An 18830-nucleotide genomic window follows, 5' to 3' on the forward strand; every position below is an offset into this window, starting at 1 on the left:
GGGCTCCTCCGAGCCGCTGACGGCCGCCCCGCCCCACGAGCCCCCTCCGAGAGGGAAACGCGTGGTCCCGTCCGTTCTGCCATTTTCCGCCAGGTACGCCCCCGTCCGCAGACAGGCACCGGGCCGCACACAGTTTGGCATCCCTGCTCGTCTGCCGATCGGTTTACGCGGGAAAGAAGCGAGAACGAGCCGGGAGCGCCGCTCGCCACGAGCTCTCGGCTGTTCGTGGGGCCTCCTGCGGGTCCAGCCGCCTCACGCCCCACGGCCGGGAAGGTCTCCGCAAAGCATTCCTTCGTGCCGAAACTAGGTCTCGGTCGCGCGAGCACAGAGACGTGCAGAGCCGAGCCTGAGGCACGGCGCGCTTCCGGAGGCCAGGCCCCGGGGCAGAGGCAGGAGAGGAGACGGAGGCAGCCGGGCCGTCCCCCCGTCCCGCAGCCGGGCTGACCTGAAGCTACAGACCCCAGGCACGAGAACAGACTCTCACCCGGAAGACGGGAGCCCCAGAAAACAAGCCTCGGCGATCGCGGGACAGTGCGCACCACCTCTCCGAGCTCACCGCGGCCTTCCCTTCCTTACCGACGCCCGTTCTGATCGGGCCACGTGCTCAGCTCCAACACCCGCTTCCCCACCTCGCTTCCGGCCAGGGGAGGCCACGTGGCAGCGTCCCAGCTCCTGAGGCTCGGTTGGAGGGCTCCCTCCTGACACGGGGGCGCCACCCCCCCGCCCCGCCCCCGACCAGGAAAGCAGATGCAGTAAGGACGGCGAATACCGGGCGGCGGTGCCGGGAAGCAGCCCACCGCGAGGCAAACACGTCCCTGTTGGCGAGGTTTCCTGTCGACCGCAGCTGGACGCGATCTGCACCCCAGGCAGCCTGCCATCTGACCCGCGTAACAGAGCTGCAAGGGGGCCTCCCCTCCCCCACGCTCTCCCCGCCGCCCACCTCTTTCCACCTGCTCTGCCACAGCCCTCACCGTGACCACCGTGGTTTCCGGGCCGATCCCAGCCCCCCATCTGGCCTACAGGTCCCTTCCTCACTCGGCACGTCTGACCCACGGCTCACCGTGCTCTTGCTTGTCGAGCCACCGCAGGTCTGGACCGTCCGTCCAGCTTTCTCGGGGCGGGGGGGGGGGGGAACACCCTTGCCCCCACTTGGCCTCGGAACCCGGCACCCGAAACGGCCGCGCCTTCCGCTTCCTGAGGCCAGCCCTGTGCCTCTGAACCGGCCTGGCCTCGCCGGGCCACAGACTCCTCAGAAACACAGACCGTGACTCCACGGTCCCTAAACGGCAGGTTTGCGGCACTGCCCAGAGCACAGGCTGCCGGAGGAGACGGCACCACCCTCTCCGTCCCCCAGACGAGCAGACCGAGGCTCCGAAGGATAGACGCGCCCGGGGCCCCAGAGCAAGGTCGGCCAACTTCCTGAAGGCCCAGGTGGCAGTACTATCGGCTCATGGGCCGTGTGGTCTTGGCTGCTGATTGACTCTCGTACACGAGCGCCAAAGGTGATGTGCAGATGAGCCGCGGCTCCAGGAAGACACCTCGCGGCAGGAGACTGGACTCGGGCCGTAAACCCTGGAGGCGCAACACGAGCCCGGGCTCCGGGGCTTCTCCCACCCGACGTAGCGGCCTCCCGAGATGCACCACTGCTTGCCACGGGAGGTGTCCACGCCCGTGACGCCGCCCCCAGCAGCTCGGGTCCGGGTGGCGCTGGACACCTGGGAGCGCCCCGGACGGCGGGTGACAAGGCAGAGCGGGACAGCGTCATTCCTCGTGCAGATCAGGGTCACAGACAACGGTGGCTGCAGCGGCATCACAGGGCGCCCTGCCCACGCCTGCCATCCTGCCCACGCCCGCCATCCCGCCCTCACGCACTTCATCCTCTGACCAAGCCCTCTCTCTGATGATAAAAAGGCTACAACACAGCTTCTTCTTGGCTTCCCACACGACAAGAGTCTCACAACCGCCCTGCGGTCCAGAGTCCCGTTGTCTTTCCTTAGGTGCCACAATCCAGGTGTGCAGTGAGAGTCACGTCTACACACGGAACTGCCCTGGGGATGCAGCCCCGAGTGCCAAACCCACAGGGAGAGGCACTCTCGCGCCGCCCCCACACCCCGCTCGGCCCCCTCTGGCTCCTCAAAGACACCCGCGGGGGGCCTCGCTGGACTCCTCCCCCGCCCCAGGTCATCCTCAGGCCCCGGCCTAGACTCCGCTTCCGTGGACCCGCTGTGGGTTCCGTCCCATGCACCCCTGCTACCCACACCTCCTGTCCCACGCTTCCCCGACTTTATCTTCACACAGCGTGACCGGAACGTCTCGAGAGGAGGGACCAGGCCCACCCTGCGTGCCCACCTTGCTGAACAAACAAGCAAACGTCAGAGGCCCCGCTCAGCCCCAAACCAAATAAAGAGAACCAGCCGTGGGCTTCAGATGCTTCCTCGGCTCCCCGGCCACAGACGTGGCTCCAAGAAAGGAAGGATTTATGTTACAGACCTACTCCTTCCGGTCTGGCGCCCTGGGTCTGTCAGACCCACTGCGTCCTCAGGACAAAGAACCAGGCGGTGCCTAGCTGGCTCGGCCAGCGGGGCCTGTGACTCTTGATCTCGGGGTTGTGAGTTCAAGCTCCGTGTTAGGTGCACAGATTATAATAAACTTGAACAAAGAAACGGGGGCACAAGGCACCCGCGGCACCAGTCCGCCCGCTTCCCTGCAGTGTTTCCAATGCTCACGCGGCATCCAGGCCGAGCTACGGAGCCTCTTCTCGTCAAAAGTCCTAGAACGGCGGCTCCCAACACCCCAGCCGACACAGAACTGGGCACTAGACGCAGGGACGTCCCTTCGGTGTCGGTGTCCGTGTCGGTGTCCGTGTCCGTGAGAAGCACGCACCGGACAGGCGTGGCCGACGTTCAGCCGTGCCTCACTGACCGGAGCCGAGCTGCAGAAGACACTGTGGTCGGGGAACACGTGGCAGGCAGGACATCGGGTTTGCAGGGGGAAGACTCGGAGGAGTCCCAGCACCCGTGTCCGAAACGAGGGCCGCGCGGATGCCGGGACCGGCTGCGGCTGGCGGGGGACCCAGCAGGCCCACGGGCGTCATGAAGCACGGGCCACACGTCTCCGTAGGCGTGAGAAGCGGCCCTCGCTGGCCAGGCTCCGGCATCGGCGTCTCTGATCGTCAAGACATGCGGGCGCATCGGCCTCGGCGGCCTGCTTCTTCCCGGCGGCCGTCCACGCCGCGGGGAGACAGGAGCCACGAACACGGCCCGCCCACGGTCTCTGCGGGGATGGTCCGCGAGTAACGGCCACCTGCTGTGTTCCGTGGGGGCCTCCACACCACCAGGCCCGAGAAGACCCTGCAGCCGTAAGTCTGATATTTGAACGTAAAGCCACGTGACCTCCACACTTCGAATCGCCCAGAGTCGTGGAGATGCCACAGACCCAGAATACGGAATCGCATCTAACGGTCACTCTCCCTCAGGGACGTGACGGCGTCACGGGCCAAGCACGTCGAGAACCAAGCGCACACAAACACGGGTGACCTCGGGCCACGAGCACGTCAGCGGGGCAGACACGGGGTCTGGCCCTGCAGTCAGGACGGGGGTCACGGCCCGCAGACCCCCATCGCCAATCCGCTCAGGGTGCTGGGCACGGACCTCGCTGAGCCCCGAGGTCGTTATCGGGTGGAACGGGATTCTGCGCGAGGAAGCACGCAGGCGCCAGGAGTGCCATCGGAGGGGTCATCGCCGTTACTTTCGTTCCGGGCTTCTACGCCGTCCTGCCCTGCCCGGTCACGCGGCCACGCCCAAGGAAGTGCCACCGGCCCCCCGCCTCTGACTTACCTGAGTTGTCTCTGGCTACCAGACCCTGCGAGAAGTCCCCCGGGGCCGGGGAGGCCCTGCTGTCCCACGTGGCGGCGTCCAGGCCGTTGCAGTACTCCCACCTCTTCTGCTGGAGCTCCTGCAGCCAGTAGGCCATGAGCTGGCGGTTAGGAGCCTACGGGAGGAAGGAGAGAGCGAGTCAAGGCCAACGACGGGACCGAGGGCCGGGACAAACCCCGTCCTGCGAGGACAGACACACACCCTGCCCCTCGAGGGGAGCGTCAGGAAGAAGAGCCCAAGGACATCTCCCCGCCAGGGTGAGCGGCTTTGCTCACCCGGCCAGTAAACAGCACGAACGTCAGGAATCCGGCCCTGATGAGAATCTTCCCACATCCCAAGATGACACGACACCCTCCACGGGAGCCTGGAGGACGGCATGGTCTCGCCGCCCTTTCACGCTGCACACACACACGTCCTGTCTCGAGAACTCACGCCTCGCGCACGTGTGGCCGCGTCCTGGCCGCGTCACATCAAACGACAGTAGTTGCAGCTGTTGGCACCTGGAGAGCATACAGATACCTCTGCAGACCGAAAACCGGGCGGCACGTCCAACGGCTAAAACTTTTAACACCGAGGACGGCAAGTGCCAGAAAGGGCACAGGGCAACCGAACCCGTCACAAGCCTCTCTCCCAGCCCCTGCAGACACGGCGAAAGAGGTGCTTGCGCGAGAATGCTCCGATTTAAAGGGAAACGTCTGATGGGGGAACAGTCAGTAACCTCGTGAGTATCTCTCACTAAATTCCTGGGCAAAAACAAACGTTAAAGTCACATGTTTTCAACGTCTGACTTACTACCCGTGTTACAAAAACCTGGTCGGGAAGGCACGCAAAACCACCTCGAGGCAATGACTGACTGGGGCTCCTTCCCTTTTGGGGCGCCCGGGAGGCTCAGCCAGGGAGCACCTAACTCTTGGTTTCAGCTCAGGTCATCGTCTCACGGTTTGTGGGTTTGAGCCCCGCTTCGGGCTCTGCACTGTGGGGAACCTGCCTGGGATTCTCTCTCTCCCCCTCTCTGCCCCTCCCTCACTCACGCACCCTCGCTCAAAATAATGAACAAGCAAGCATAAATACGTAAAGAGGATCCGGAAATCACTGAAAGCACCCCGACTTCGATCCCGCGTGCTGCCACCAGGGAGACGGGAGACCGCGAGGGCCCCGCCGTCAGGCGCTCAGACCAGAGACAGAAGCGCAGGCTGGCAGGCAGGGCGGCCCCGTCAGTCGAAGCACAGCCTCCGTGTCCTCCCTCTGGTCTCCCCGCATGGAGGACTGAACGGAGATCCGACCTGACTCAGCCCGGATTGAATCAGAATCCCAAACGAAATCTCTCAGGCGCCCGGGTCCAGTCTGGGTCTGACACGTAACGTTGGTCCCGATCGGCCAGGTCCAGCACAGTGGCCGCTGAGCATGCGAAATGCGGCCGGTGCCACACGACTGAAAATTTTGGACACGGTGGATTAAATAACATATATTAAAGCTACCTCATCTGTATCCGAAAACGTACAAGCATCTGTTATGGCTCGTACCGTATTCGTGTTGACAGCACTGGTCCAGAGGTAACAGTAAATTCAGTCCGTTTGGAGAGCCAAGGTTGGCAGAAACCCAGGGGGCGGGCAGTGGCCTCAAGGACTGAAACGCAGGCCAAAGGCAGTGGGTTCCTGGGTGTGGGGCAGCCACCACTGCTCCTCCCGAGGACACTATGACTTGAGAAGGCCTCTCAGTTCTTTACCTACAGAGGTGCCAACACTCTTCAGGGACCACAACAACAGGCCTGGCTCAGCGGTCTCACAGATGCCCTTCCTGGACGGGGCAGCCGGACTCCCAAGTGACGTGGTGTCACAGAACACCCCAGCGAGTCTGTCACCAGGAGCTCACCGCTGAGCTCCAGCCCCGCTGGTAACAAACGAGCCAGTCGGTGCTAAAGCCTATCACCACCACATCTGCCAAGCACCCACCGGCCAGAGGGGTGGGGAGCAGGACTGGGAGAGAGTGGGTACCTGCCCCACACCACCCCCAATTTAAATGCTCTGATCCCAGATTCTGGAGAGCCACACGGGCATTCCAATCATGCCGCAAGGGGCAGAGCCCAGGCTCGGCTCAGCACACAGAAGGTGCCTGCGTGAGACGTGTGACCGCCATCTGTCTGAAGACTCACGGGAGCCACACCGAGTCTCCCAGAACACCGGTCTCCGTGACTCCTACACGTCCCTCAAAGCCCAGCGCAAACGCTACCTCCGGAGCTCACACCAGCACGCACCCGAGGCGAGCTTCCCACGGAGGCGGGCGCACTCCTTTCGTGTCCCTCGTTAGTCTGCCCTAGCTGCTCCCGCGGGCCTCTGTCCCCAGACCTCCACCAGCCCCAAACCCAGAAGCCCCCACGCCTGACGGAGCAGGGCCCCACCTGTCCCTTCCCCTGGACCCCGGGACACTCCCCACCAAGCCTGTCTCTGTCCCCAGGGCTCAGAACTGTCCTGCATTAATCGGTCCAAGTGAATTCATTTCAACACGTGCTCACTCAGGGCCCACGCTCCTGGCAGGGGGCGTGCTACTGGGGGAGGGGCGGGTCTCAGGCCCTGTCCCCCAGCCACATTCCCCTACCCCCGGATCCCAGCCCTTCGCTCCCTGGTAAAGGGTCCCTGCCCATCAAAGCACACCCTCACCTGCTTGGACTCCGCGACCTTCCTGGAGACCTATCTCGACTTATCCATCCAAAAAAGGAAAAGGGAACGATGCCACGCACACACAAATGTTTGGTCATTCCCTTGACAAATATTTACCGAGCGCCAACGTGGGCCAGGTCTCGCCGTTCGCACACAACTGGGGGAGACGTGGTCTCCCGAGACACTCCCAGTGAGCTGTCTCCTTTACAGCAGCGACAACCAGCTAGAGTCAGATTCACAATTACGATCAAACTACGAAATACCTGGTTGAAGAAATCCTCATGCATCACAGAAACTTCCCAAAAATCCGGTCAAAATTCTAAAGGAGCTCTTCAAAGCACAGCACAGAAATTCTGAAATTCATCTGCAGTTTAACCTGCAAGATTCTGAACAAAAACCACAAGGCCTGGGGCTGTGCCCTACGAGGCTGGGAAGCGCGTGACAAAGGCCCGCGCGGCCAGCAAATCGAACACAGAGCAGATACCAAATGTCGCACTTCAAGGAAAATCAGCAGGGAAAAGACCTTAGTTATTGAGCAATGGCATCAGGACAACCGGTTAAAAGTTTGGAAGAGAAGAAAATGGATTCAAATTTGATTCACGATTTGAATGTACAACAAAAGTCATTTAAGTCACCAGGAAACGCCTAAAGGATTAAAATCAAGTTTGTTTCTTTCTGCCTCTGGCGACAGGAACCTCGTAGATGCAAGGGCTGACTTGGCTCCGCCGAGCGTCGGCAAGAATTCGGGGGAAGGTTCCCGCCGAGCCGTGAGCCGCGCCCGTGAAGTGTCCCGGAGGCCCCGAGGGCCCTGCGCACCAGGGAAGAGCCCCGGACTGCGAGCCACAGGGACAGACGGACCCCCCGGGCGGAGCGCGTCACGGGGCTGATTCCTGTCCAGGCAACAAAGGAGCCGTGGCTACTGCAACATGCCCGTAATTGTGGACCGCAGAGACCTTTCTAGTCCCGAGAAGGCAGGCAGAGGAAACGGCTACGCGTCCCCTCCCCCACTCATGCTCTCTCTCAAAAATAAACATTTTAAAAAAACATTGTACTTTAGACTTTCATTTTTTTTAATATGAAATTTGTCAAATTGGTTTCCATACAACACCCAGTGCTCATCCCAACTGGTGTCCTCCTCAATGCCCATCACCCACCCACCCCTCCCTCCCACCCCCCATCGACCCTCAGATTGTTCTCAGTTTTCAAGAGTCTCCTATGGTTTGGCTCCCTCCCTCCCTTTTTTCCCCTTCCCCTCCCCCCTGGTCTTCTGTTAAGTTTCTCAGGATCCACATAAGAGTGAAAACATATGGTATCTGTCTTTCTAGACTTTTATTTCAAAGAATAGTAACAATCCGCATCTGCTGTGCAAAATGTGGGAAAGGAGGAAAAAGAGGGAAACGAACTTGACCTTGCGGGGTGCGTCCTCTCACGCGCTCTTCGTGCATAAACACACGCCGGAAGAACACGTTGGGCCTCCACGTGACGTGCACGTGGGCGACGGGGGGGGAGGGGGAGGGGGGAGGGGGTGCGCTGTCACGTGAGCACGGGCCACGTGCCAGACATCAACCTGAACCCTGGGCACATGCGGCCAGGGTGGTATCACCCGCTGAGCCCGGGCTTGCGCACGGTGCCTGGAGTCTCACTGTCCACCCACCCCCCACCCCCTCCTACCCCCGTGCCGCGTGCTGTTAGGCAACGTGTGCAACCGGCCGGCGGATGGGACGGGAAGGGAGGAACCGACCTGCTGAGCCGGCTCTGAGGGTCACAGGAGGTCGCGCACGTCCGGCTCAGAACGGGGCCCCACAAGCAGCTCCCTGGGCAGCCACGACCCGCGTCCCCTCCGCCACCCAAGACCTCGCTGGCTGGCCCCGCCAGAGCTCCAGCCCGCGTCTGTCCCGCGTCTGTCCCTCGAAGAGGAGGAAGACGACCGCGCCCATCTCCGCATCTCCCCGCGGCTCCTCCCGAATACTGACACGGTGAACGTAAAATCCGGAGCGGTTCGCGCCAAAGGTAGCTTCCGCGCCAGGGGCGACACAGAGCGGGGTCCCAGGGAGCACGGCCGTCGGTCCGCAGGGTCTACTGGACGCTCTCAGCCACGACTCTGAGCTGAGCACGCGACTTGCGGACCCACTGCGGGGAACGACGGGAGCGCCGTGCGCGACGCACGAGGCGCGGAAGACAGAAGCCGCTCTCCAGCCTGAGGGTGTCGCCAGCTCTCCAAGGTCAAGGTCTGTCCAGCTCCCGGCTCGCGCTCCCTGGCATTCTCCTGGCTCATCCGCCTCGGCCCCCCGCGGCGGCAGCGTGCCCCAAAGCCTCTTCTCACGCCCACCCGGTGAGGTCACACGCACCCCAAGCTTCAAGACTCTGCTGGCTTCCGCGGGCCCGTGCAGTGCGCACGCTAACCGGCCCACGCCTCACCCCACTCCGCGGAACGGCAGCCCTCCCCACACCACAGGCAAGCAGAGCCCAAGTTGGCTTCCACAGCCCGCGCTCCTCCTGCCCCACCAACCACCTGCGAACTCCGATGCACGCCTCAAGCCCCGGTCCAGACATCCCACCTGCCGTCCTTGGCAAGACCCGTCTTGCCCTATGTGACGACACAGCATGTCGGTCGGGCGCTCAGAGTGCAGGCCCTGGGCTCCTCCCCAGAAGGTCGGGGCCCACCCACGTCTGCAGGGCGGGAAGAATCGGCGTGATCACCAGTCTCCGAAGAGCCACAGAAAGGAGGGTGCCCAGAGGGACGGACTCGGTCTGCACCTCTCCGGCCACGTTGCTTAAAAGGACACGATGTCTTTTTGTCACGAGGGAATCTTGTTTCTTAAGTCTGGAAAAGACCTAGATCCCCAAGGCGCATCTAAGGTAATTCTTCCATAAGGAATAAAAAGCACAAGAATATTGTAAGTGGTCTGATGATAGAAGACTCAGAGGAAAAACCGACAACCCAAATCTGATAAATAACTTTAGGTTCCAAATTTTCTTCTGAATGTTTCGAAATCACGAGCCTGGCCAGGATCTCAGGAGATCTGGCCCCGTACCAATGAAACAGATGTAGTTGTTCCCTGGGAGGGTGCTGAAGCCTGTGTCCACGCCAGTGGCAGACACGGAGAAGGGCGTCCGTGCGGGCCCTCCGGCCCCCGGAAAGCGGACGCGTCTGCACCGACCTTCGTCCTCTGGCGGGTGCCACGAGCACATACCTCCTACCTTTTCAAACTGCTAACTCGAAATGAGCATTTTCACGTTAGCTATGAAAAGAATTACATGAGTTGTGGTCTCCATCCTGTTCAAAGGCTGGGCAAGAACCCAGACCCCACCTCCCACCCACTCGGGGACACAGACACCAGAGGGGTTCCCCCTTCACCACTCGAGCACCCTCTTTCAAAGAGCAAATCCCCTGAGACAAACCCACCTGTCAGCTGACATCTTTCCAGCTTCAACGATGTCACAGAGATGAGCAACCGAGGGCAAGGGTCAGGGAAGGAGGGCCCAGACAAGGAACGCGGCAAAGCAAATGCACGCTCACAGACGAGGCGGCACCACAGATAAGGGATCGTGGGGGGCCGGGCCAGGTGATGGACTTCGCCAAGAAAAGGGCAAGGCCGCTCTCTGGGTCTGCTCTCCCCGCAGGAAGTACGGAAGCCCGCCAAGGCGCTTTCTGTTTCAGAGAGAAAGGGGCACGTGGCCTCCCAGTGGCCACAGGGTTGCATTCCTGTGGCTCCCTATCAGCTCTGCTATTGCACAATCAGGGAGAGCCAGGGTTTTATGGACTCAGGAGAAATAGAGACTGCAGCCACAGCCAGCAGCCCGCGGACAGCCCCGCACCACCCTGCCTATGATGTTTCCACACACCACACAGCACTGCGCTGTTCGGGCTTCAGTTTTTAACTTAAAAGTAGGACACGGGAGGGGCACGTGAGTGGTTCAGTCGGTTAAGTGTCGGACTCTTTTTTATAAAAAAATTTTTTTAATGGTTATTTATTTTTGAGAGAGAAAGACCAGAGCATGAGCAGGGGAGGGGCAGAGACAGAGGAAGACAGAATCGGAAGCAGGCTCCAGGCTCCGAGCTGTCAGCACAGAGCCTGATGTGGGGCTCGAACTCACAGACTGCGAGATCGTGACCTAAGCTGAAGTCAAACGCTTAACCGACTGAGCCACCCAGGCGCTGCAAGAGTCAGACTCTTGATCTCACGGTTCTTGGGATCAAGCTCCGCATCTGGTTCTGTCCTGACAGCACAGAGCCTGCTTGGGATTCTCTCTCTCCCCCTCCCCACGCTCTCTCTCAAAATAAATAAACTTAAAAAAAAAAATAGGACACAGGAATGAATGACTTAATATGAAGTTTTAGGAACTGGGGCTTGGGAAGGGGAGGCTCCAGGCCCCACACACCAGAGACCCGGGGCGGTCAGGGGAACGTGGCACCAGAGATCCTACCCTTTAAGCGAGTTTGCGAGCCATCTGGGAGGCATGATGATTTCTAACAGTCTTCTGGGCAGAGCTGGTGTCTCAGGAAAGTGTTGGGTGGCTCCCCCAGGCCACTCTGTTACTCACCCTTTGCTGGGTGAGAATCTGGGGACTCTACAAGTCCTTATGAGCTCCTCAGTGGAGTCGATCACTAAACCGCACCCCCCAGAAATACCCCCAGGACGCTGGGCAGCACTACCGGTCCAGGAGACACAAACCTCAGGGCCTGGGGGAATTGGGGCGGGGTGCCAGGCCCCAAACCACTGCTCATAGAAACTCAGAATGCAAAGCAGATGTGCAGGCAGAAACCACAGGGCGTCAACCTGAGGGTAAGGGGCTCACGCCTCACTGGTCTCCGTCCACACAACTGCTTCCAGTTGCACAGAAAACCATCAGCAGCCCGGCCCCTCTGGACTTCACAGCCGGGGGAAGGCTCAGTCATGATCCGGAGGACGGCAGTGGTTCCCGAAGAGAGGCCCCCAGAGCTGCAGCGGGAGGGCCGGGGTGACGGATAAACATGCGGATTCCCGAGGTGCACTCTGGCCTACCAACCGAGTCAGGATCCCTGGGGCAGGACCGACAGTGTGCAGGAACAGGATCCCAGGAGGCTCCTTTCCTACATGCAGTTTGAGAACCACGGTTCCGAAAAAGATGCTTCCTTTAAACAGCACACTTGAAAGAAAGACCACTGGGACAGGGTCTGCGGGGGCGCCGGGCACGGCTCCCAGGCAGCAGAGGTCTGTCCCCCTCTGGCACACGCCTCGTCCCTGCCGGGAGACACCACCGCCTCACTCGCTGCTAAGGCAGCCCCATGGGGAAGCTTATCGTCCACACCGTCCATTTCCAAATCTCCCGTGGCTAATCCTCTTAAGCCTAGGCTGCAGCACGGACTGGGTACAGGGCGGTTCAGGTGTCTGTGCACCACCCGCTACACGTGAGCCTAACTTCCTACCAATGGATTAAAGTCGAAATACGAAGCAAGTGCCACAAACTGCTAGGTTTAGATAATGACGCATCCCTCGTGTGTCTGGGGAAGACTCTAGCGCCCAAGCGGCTGCCGCCCCCCTACGGGACCCCAATCCCTCACTCGGCCCCCGGGGTCAGGGCACGCTGCCCTCTGAGGGCCCGAGCAATCCTGACTCGGGGATAAATGACCCTTAGAGCAAAAGCACGTCATGACTTCCTCCGACCCACAGAGCCACTGAGGACAATGCCCCAATCACACCTCAGAACAGGACAGGACAAGCTCCCCGAGGCCAGAGACAGCGCCTGACTCTCACCAGGCGCCCATCATGGCCTCGCTCGACAAGATCCGTTAGGCGAAAGGCTGACTGACCGCATCACTCCTGGAAAGTCGGGCCACCTTGTCTGCAAGCACAGTCTTTCCTCGACATCACAGAGCTGAAGGGACAGGGAAATCGGACCCCCTGCCTACAAATAATTCCTATAATGCAAGGTGAACACCTCTGATGGCACGGCCTTGCCCACCCCCATCCACCACCAGGCCTGCCATCCGACACTCAGACCCGTTCTGAGGGGCTCACGGAGCACTGCTCCCTTCTGGGGGGCCTGGGAAGGGCCGGAAGTCTGAAGGACTCGGCTCTGGACCCCTCCCCACCAGATTCCGGTTCTCCCACAAAATCAGCCTGGGAAAGGTAAGCAAATGACTGGGAACACGTCCCGCTGGCCCAAGAGCTCCGTCTGTGAGCAGCTACGCAATCGTACCAAAACCCAACCACTGCCCGGCCGACCTCCTGCGGGGAGCCCTCGATGACCGTCACAAGGTCTCCCCAATGCTGCAGCAGTCACAGGATTATCACACAGACTACAGACGTCTGGCTCCGGGCCACATGCAAATCGGTCCTGCACATACAGGACCCTTCCTGTTCGCTTACTCTGGGAAGATGCCACCCCCGTTCCCCAGAATCAAGACACCGGCAGGCATCCCACCTTCACGCCCAGTGCTGAATCCTGCAGCCAAACACGGCTTCTCTGCAAAGGTTTTCCAAAGGCATCGGGTGCTAGACTATTTTTCAAGTCCCGATACTATAGTTTCTTAAATGCATGGAAAAACTATCGCCACATCTGCAGGAAAAGCATAACCTTACAGTACAGCAGATGCTCTTGAGATACTCGCTGATGACCACACAGACACTGCGACAGGAGCATCCGGTCACACCGAGCATCTGCAACACGCCTCACTCCCCTGAATGCTGGGGAGGCAGTGCTCCCAGACAGTCTCTGCCCACGGCCACGTACCCTGGTAGGACACAGCATCGGCACTCCAATACCCGAACCGGACTGGACCCACCTCCAGGAGCGACAGCACCGAACCTCTGTCTGCTCAGGGTTTCCGGAGCGGCCTGGTGAGCTACAGCTTATCTGGGAAATTGTGGGATCCGCAGGCTCCCCAGGGATGGTCCTGGCCTCTTCCCACCCAGGGGGCCTCGCACGTCACCGACCGCTGCAGGCCGAGTATTTAGGGGCTTAAGGGGCGTGAGTTAGAAGCGTCGCCATCCATACTGCGCTCACTCTGCGACAGCTGAGGACTGGACCTCGGGGGTGTAGGCAGATGCCCACCCCGGTGTCACCCAGACCCTACCGCATAAACCTGTAAGAGAAATGATGGTTCCTAATTAAGCCCCACTTCGAGAGTCATTTCTACAATAACAGGGTTCTTTGCTTTCCTTGGAGGGATTTCGCTCTGATCAGACAGGAAGACTGAAACCCAGCGGCTGATGGGTAAAGGCGCCCGAACAAGGACACCTGTCCGCCCCTCCGAAGCCTCCGTGAGCACTTGGTGTCCACACCTCAACCCCGGACGCGTTCGGCCCTCCTCTTCTCGGGGAAACGGCCACGTCCAAAGGGGAAGGAAACTGGTAACGTGCATACGAGCAGATAAAGTGGAACAGGAGAGAATTTGGTGAAGGTGGATTTGGGAATGTTCTAGCAAAGGCAGTCCACGGGGTGGGGCAGCTTCCCAGACCCCGCTGCCCCCAAAATGCAGTGCTTAAGAAGCACAGGGCAACCGTATGTCCAGCCTCACAATTCAAACCTTCCTGCCAGCGTGGGACATAAACGCTTCAACCCTTACTACGCAGACTAGATAATCGTCCAACGTACCTAGATGAAAATATCAGACACGACCCAACCACCAGTGTGGAAGAGGAAAAAACAAGGTTGAACCCCTGCTGAAAACTGCCGGTTCCTGTGGCCTCAGCCCCAAAGGCCTCCCCTGCCAAAAGCTGTGCCCCCCATCTCCCTGGCTGACACCTGGCCCTCGTTGGCATTCCCCCGTCATTACCTTCCCCCTCCACCCCTGCAAGTCTTTCCCAGCGCCCCCCAAACACACACTGGGACCCCTGTCCCCTCCACAGTGTGCAGCACTGGTTGGTGTTATCTGTATCTCCCCACCATCCAGAAAGCCCCACAGGGACAGGACTTGTTTTGTTCAGCTGAGCCCCCAGGGCCTAAGCAGAGGGAACGAGTGAGTGGACGAGAAGTGCCCCAGGCCCTCCTGAAACAGGAGGTTCAAGCAACCCCAGCCCAGGGCCACCCCCAGCCCACCGCCTATTTTCATACACCTATGAGCCGGGAATGGTTTTTACACTATTAAATGGTTGCGGGAAAAAGACAGAAAGAACATATTTTGCGACATGTGAAAATCACATGAAATTCAAATCTCAGTCCACAGATAAAAATTATAGAAATGCTGCCACGCTCGCTTTTTGGTTGTTTCTGTCCCATGAGAGTGAAGCAGTCAGAGAAACAGCATGGTTATGAGACCTAAAATATTTACTCTGTGGCCTTGTCCTTAAAACCTTCCCCCTCCAACTACACCAGCTCCTCAGAGTCCAGCCACGGACATGAAACACGACAGACCGAAAATCGGGACCAGCCGGAATCGGGGCGAGGCTCTCTGAAGAGCGGACGCCTGTCGTATTCGTGGGTGCTGCACGCCACGACAGTCAGCCCGCCTGAGGGGTCTGGCTCACCCTTCCAGAGGGCCGAGGCCTGCCCCCAAACCAGAAGGTGATCCCCTTCTATGCTTTCACTCCACAGACGTCTGCCTGGGCACCTACTCTGCGGGCGGCGTCCGCGAGGGGAGGATACAAACATCAGGAAATGGGGTGCAGGCCACGCCGTGGGCGGTGGGTCAGAGGAAGCCACGGTGACATCACACGATGACACAGCACCTGCTTCTCAGGAGCTTATTAACTGGGAGACCGAGACGAACCCATGAGAAGTCAGGTCTTGATAAAACAGCTAAATGACACTTTAAGACCGCCGAGCGGACCTCTAGGGCCCGACAGCCGAGCGGAACCATTCAGCCCAGAAGGCCGGTTCAGCGCCTCCATTCTGTGTGGGACACACCAGGCTCCCCCGAGCTAACACATGCCTGTCATTAAGCCGAGAGCGGTTTCAACACCAGAGAAATGTGCATCCTTCCCACAAAAGCGGGTTAAGAATAAGGACGCATGCCTGTGTAGTTGCGTGTGATTCAGAAACCGACACCACGTCCGTTTGAGCGCCAAACAGCTCCAAGAAAGGGGCCCAGGGAGGGGATGCATGTGCTGGCAGTCTGGTGATGCCCGGAGCGCCCCAGGCTGCAGAGACCTGGCGGAGGGGAGGGGCTCCTGCTCTGTTCTACCCGCAGTCAGTCCTCCGTGCGCGCCAGCTCGCTCCACAACTGTCCCCTGCACCGGGGAGAGGCCTCCAGCACACCAGACTCGCAGGCCCCAGAAGCATCGGCCTCTGCCTGACCACTGTACCAACTCCCAAGTGCAGAATGTTCCCGGTGCCTTTTTACTACATGAAAAAGGCAGAAATCAAACGCAGTAAAGGGAAAACCACTACACCTTATCTAATCCCAAACCACTGGTATTCAAAGTCAAAGAAGGTACACCTGTCAGAACAGATAACACAATTAGAGATTCTGCATTTTGAACACTCAACTATTCCCGGAGTCTCTACTTTCAAAGAGGGTCTGAGTCTAGCCTCCAATCTCAGGCAAATCACAGCCCCTCTCTGGCCTCCATTCCCTGTAAAATCTGTAAAATAAGGCGCTGGATCAGATCCCTGAATTCAGGAATAGAGAAGTTTAGCAAGAAATTCCAGTATCAGCTTTCATTAAGACTCAAGCAGTAAAACATTCTGAAAAAGCCAGCGAAACCACAGCTTTGCCAGGGAGGGCTGACAGATGCTTTAGAACAAGAAACACATGATAACACAGTAAGCAAACTGCTGATTTTTCTTTTCCTCAACTCATCTGTCAAAAGAAACGGTATCTGTAAAATGATACCCAACCAGCCGAAGCCAAAGCCTCCTCACTAACCTGAGGCTCCCCTCGGCAAGTCAGAGGCTCCCCCATGGCCGAGGACCCTGAAACGAAGCATCAGCACTTACAGGAGTCAGTTCTCGGACCTGAAAAGTGGGAGGAACATAAATTACTAATTTCCACTTTTACCACCACAGAAGTTTTACGCCCGCAGCTCAAAAGTTATCACTATACAATAAAATTCCTCCTCCAAGTGAGCCCCTGCTCTGGAACCCGGCCTTGCCTGTGTCTCCGTTCCCACTGTTTCTGTAAGGCAGACCCTCAGCTTTACAGATTCGTCACAGTCGGTGATCCACACGAAATCCACATCAAAACTCATTTCCTTCTTTAAAATACTCTGAATGCACACAAAGGTGGACAGAATACCGTAAGAAGCATGGTGCACCCACCACCCGTCCTAGACATAAACACGGCAAGGGGTAAACTCCATCCTGAGCCCGGGGCTCATCACCCCACGCGGCTCCCCACTCACCACACAGACATCTGCGTGACCTTTTCAACCAGTCCGTAAACGGTACCGTCTGTGTGCAACCATTCTGTAACCTTTTCTTGCTCAGTTTCACGAGCCAAGCGTGTCGACAGCTGTTTCTTTACGTTCACTGCTGCATAATACTCTGTTTCATGACCATACCACGTATTTGGCCACGGATACTGCTGGTTTCACGTGGCTGCCGCGTGGTGCCCGCTCTGCGCCGGCCATTTCCCACATTTCCTGAACGCTCACAACTCGAGGAAGGGGAGACTCTCGCTGGACTGAAAAGGACACTGGGACAGACGGGTGGCGTAAGCCGCCCAGCACAAGCGCACGGCAGTCCCGGGCGAGTTCCAGACCACTCACCTCTCCCACCACAGTCTTCAGGCTCAACCTCAAAGCCCCACTCAGGTCCACACCGACATTTATTCGCATTTTTCTAAATGACAAACCTCATAGAGGACTCGGAAGTCCGCTAAGACAATCTGAAAGAGGATGCTCTATTTCGTTCTTCAACAAACAATCCCACAGTAAACGCATCTGACGCAGGGCCGTCCGCACGCAGTGAGGACAAGCCTTTCTCTGGCACAAGTCCGGGTGCTCCTGGAGTCATTCCCAAGTTTATACAAACGGTTTCTAAGTCAGCCTGAGCTGAACTGCAGCCCTGCCTGGCTTCCTCTGGAGGAACAGGCCGTCTGCACCCACTTGGAGCGGTGTGGAAGGGCCTGGAAGAACCCAGGACGCAGAGTCTGCTTGAACCGCAACAGCTGAGCTGAGGCGGCTCTGAGAATGGCTCCAGCTCCAGCTCCAGCTGCTGCCGGCTCGGCTCGGAGGTCCGGCAACAGCTGTGCGCTCACCAGGCCCAGGGACTCCGCAAGGCCCCCGCCGCTCTGCACTTGGCCGGGACGCGCAGCCCTGCTGCTCCGCGACACGGAAGACGGTTGAGGGTGGGGGCTCGGGGAGGGGGGCGGGGGCCGAGGCCAGGAAGGAGATGCGGGCTTCAGCAGGAGGGCCCCCGGGACCTGAGGGCGGGGAGGCCCGTGTGTCTCCCACCCCGTCTCGGCTACAAGATTAAGGAAGCCTTGCTCGGGCGGACCCGGTTAAAGCAACCCCTTCCCACCTCTCCCCAGAAAACAGGCTCCGCCACTTTCGGGCTGTGCGACCCCGACAGAGCGCCCCTGCCCGCCAGGAGGGGCTGCAGTGAGTGACCTCTAAGGGCCCCGCCGCCCCCGACTGTGTGCCGCGCGAGGGCAACCGGCGGATCCCACCCAACCCCACGCCCCACGAGGGAGACGCACCGTTACCCCCACGGTACAAAAGAGGCAGCGGAGGCACAAAAGGGTCGTAACCCAGGCCAGTCAAGGAGCCCTCAGTCGCGAACTCCCGGGAGGGCGCGGGGAGCCCAAGAGAGCGGCGGGGGCGAAGGACGGGTCCGGACACTGCGCAGCCCGCAGCCCCAAGCCCGGGTCCGCTGGGCCCCGGGGCGGGCGGGGAAGGGAGGGACGTGGGCGCCAGGGGCGGGGAGGGCCGGGGACGCCCGGGACGGGGGCGGTAGGGGAGGGGACTCCAGGGACGGGCGGGCGTAGGGGAGGGACGGGGGCGCCCGCGCCGGGGTCGCCAGGGAGGGACGGGGGCGCCGGGGGCGGGGGCCGGGAAGCGACCGGGGTGCCGGAGGGGCGGGGGCGCACTCCCACCTTGAGCACCGTGACGGCGCCCGCGCTGTGCACCTGGAAGTGCGCGGGCGGCTCGGCGCCGGGTTCGGCCGCGTCGTCGGGGCCCTGGTAGCTGAAGCAGGCGTCCGCGATGTCTAGGTGGCCGAGGGGCAGCGCGTCCTGCGGGCTCTTGAAGTAATAGAGGTAGCAGCGGCGCGCGTCGAACACGAACCAGCGGCTGCGGTAGCCGCGCAGCGGGCCCTTGCCCGACAGCTTCTGCAGGTAGCCGCACAGCCGCGCCGGCCCCGCCGCCGCGCCCTCCCGCTCCTCCTCCTCGGCCCGCGCCCCGGGCCCCGGCATCGCCGCCCAGCCGCCGCC

General features: G+C 60.0%; 1 protein-coding gene across 8 annotated transcripts in view; it reads right to left on the reverse strand.

Moving 5' to 3' along the window:
• The window catches only part of TBC1D2B (TBC1 domain family member 2B), a 65755-nt gene extending 46925 nt beyond the window's left edge, over nucleotides 1-18830 (reverse strand). For 4 of the 8 annotated variants that reach the window (XM_049614401.1, XM_049614395.1, XM_049614400.1 and 1 more), the window contains exons 1-2: nucleotides 18495-18830; nucleotides 3837-3990 (exon numbers count right to left, since the gene is read on the reverse strand). In XM_049614401.1, coding sequence (XP_049470358.1) covers nucleotides 3837-3990; nucleotides 18495-18812 — 472 coding nt within the window. In that variant the 5' untranslated portion in view covers nucleotides 18813-18830. Of the gene's footprint in view, nucleotides 1-3836; nucleotides 3991-4150; nucleotides 4376-16325; nucleotides 16415-17920; nucleotides 18469-18494 lie in introns of those variants that run through there. The other 4 variants (XM_049614399.1, XM_049614396.1, XM_049614397.1 and 1 more) reach the window with 4 other exon arrangements.

This window comes from Panthera uncia, assembly GCF_023721935.1.
Source record: "Panthera uncia isolate 11264 chromosome B3 unlocalized genomic scaffold, Puncia_PCG_1.0 HiC_scaffold_2, whole genome shotgun sequence".
Taxonomy (NCBI): Eukaryota; Metazoa; Chordata; class Mammalia; order Carnivora; family Felidae; genus Panthera; species Panthera uncia.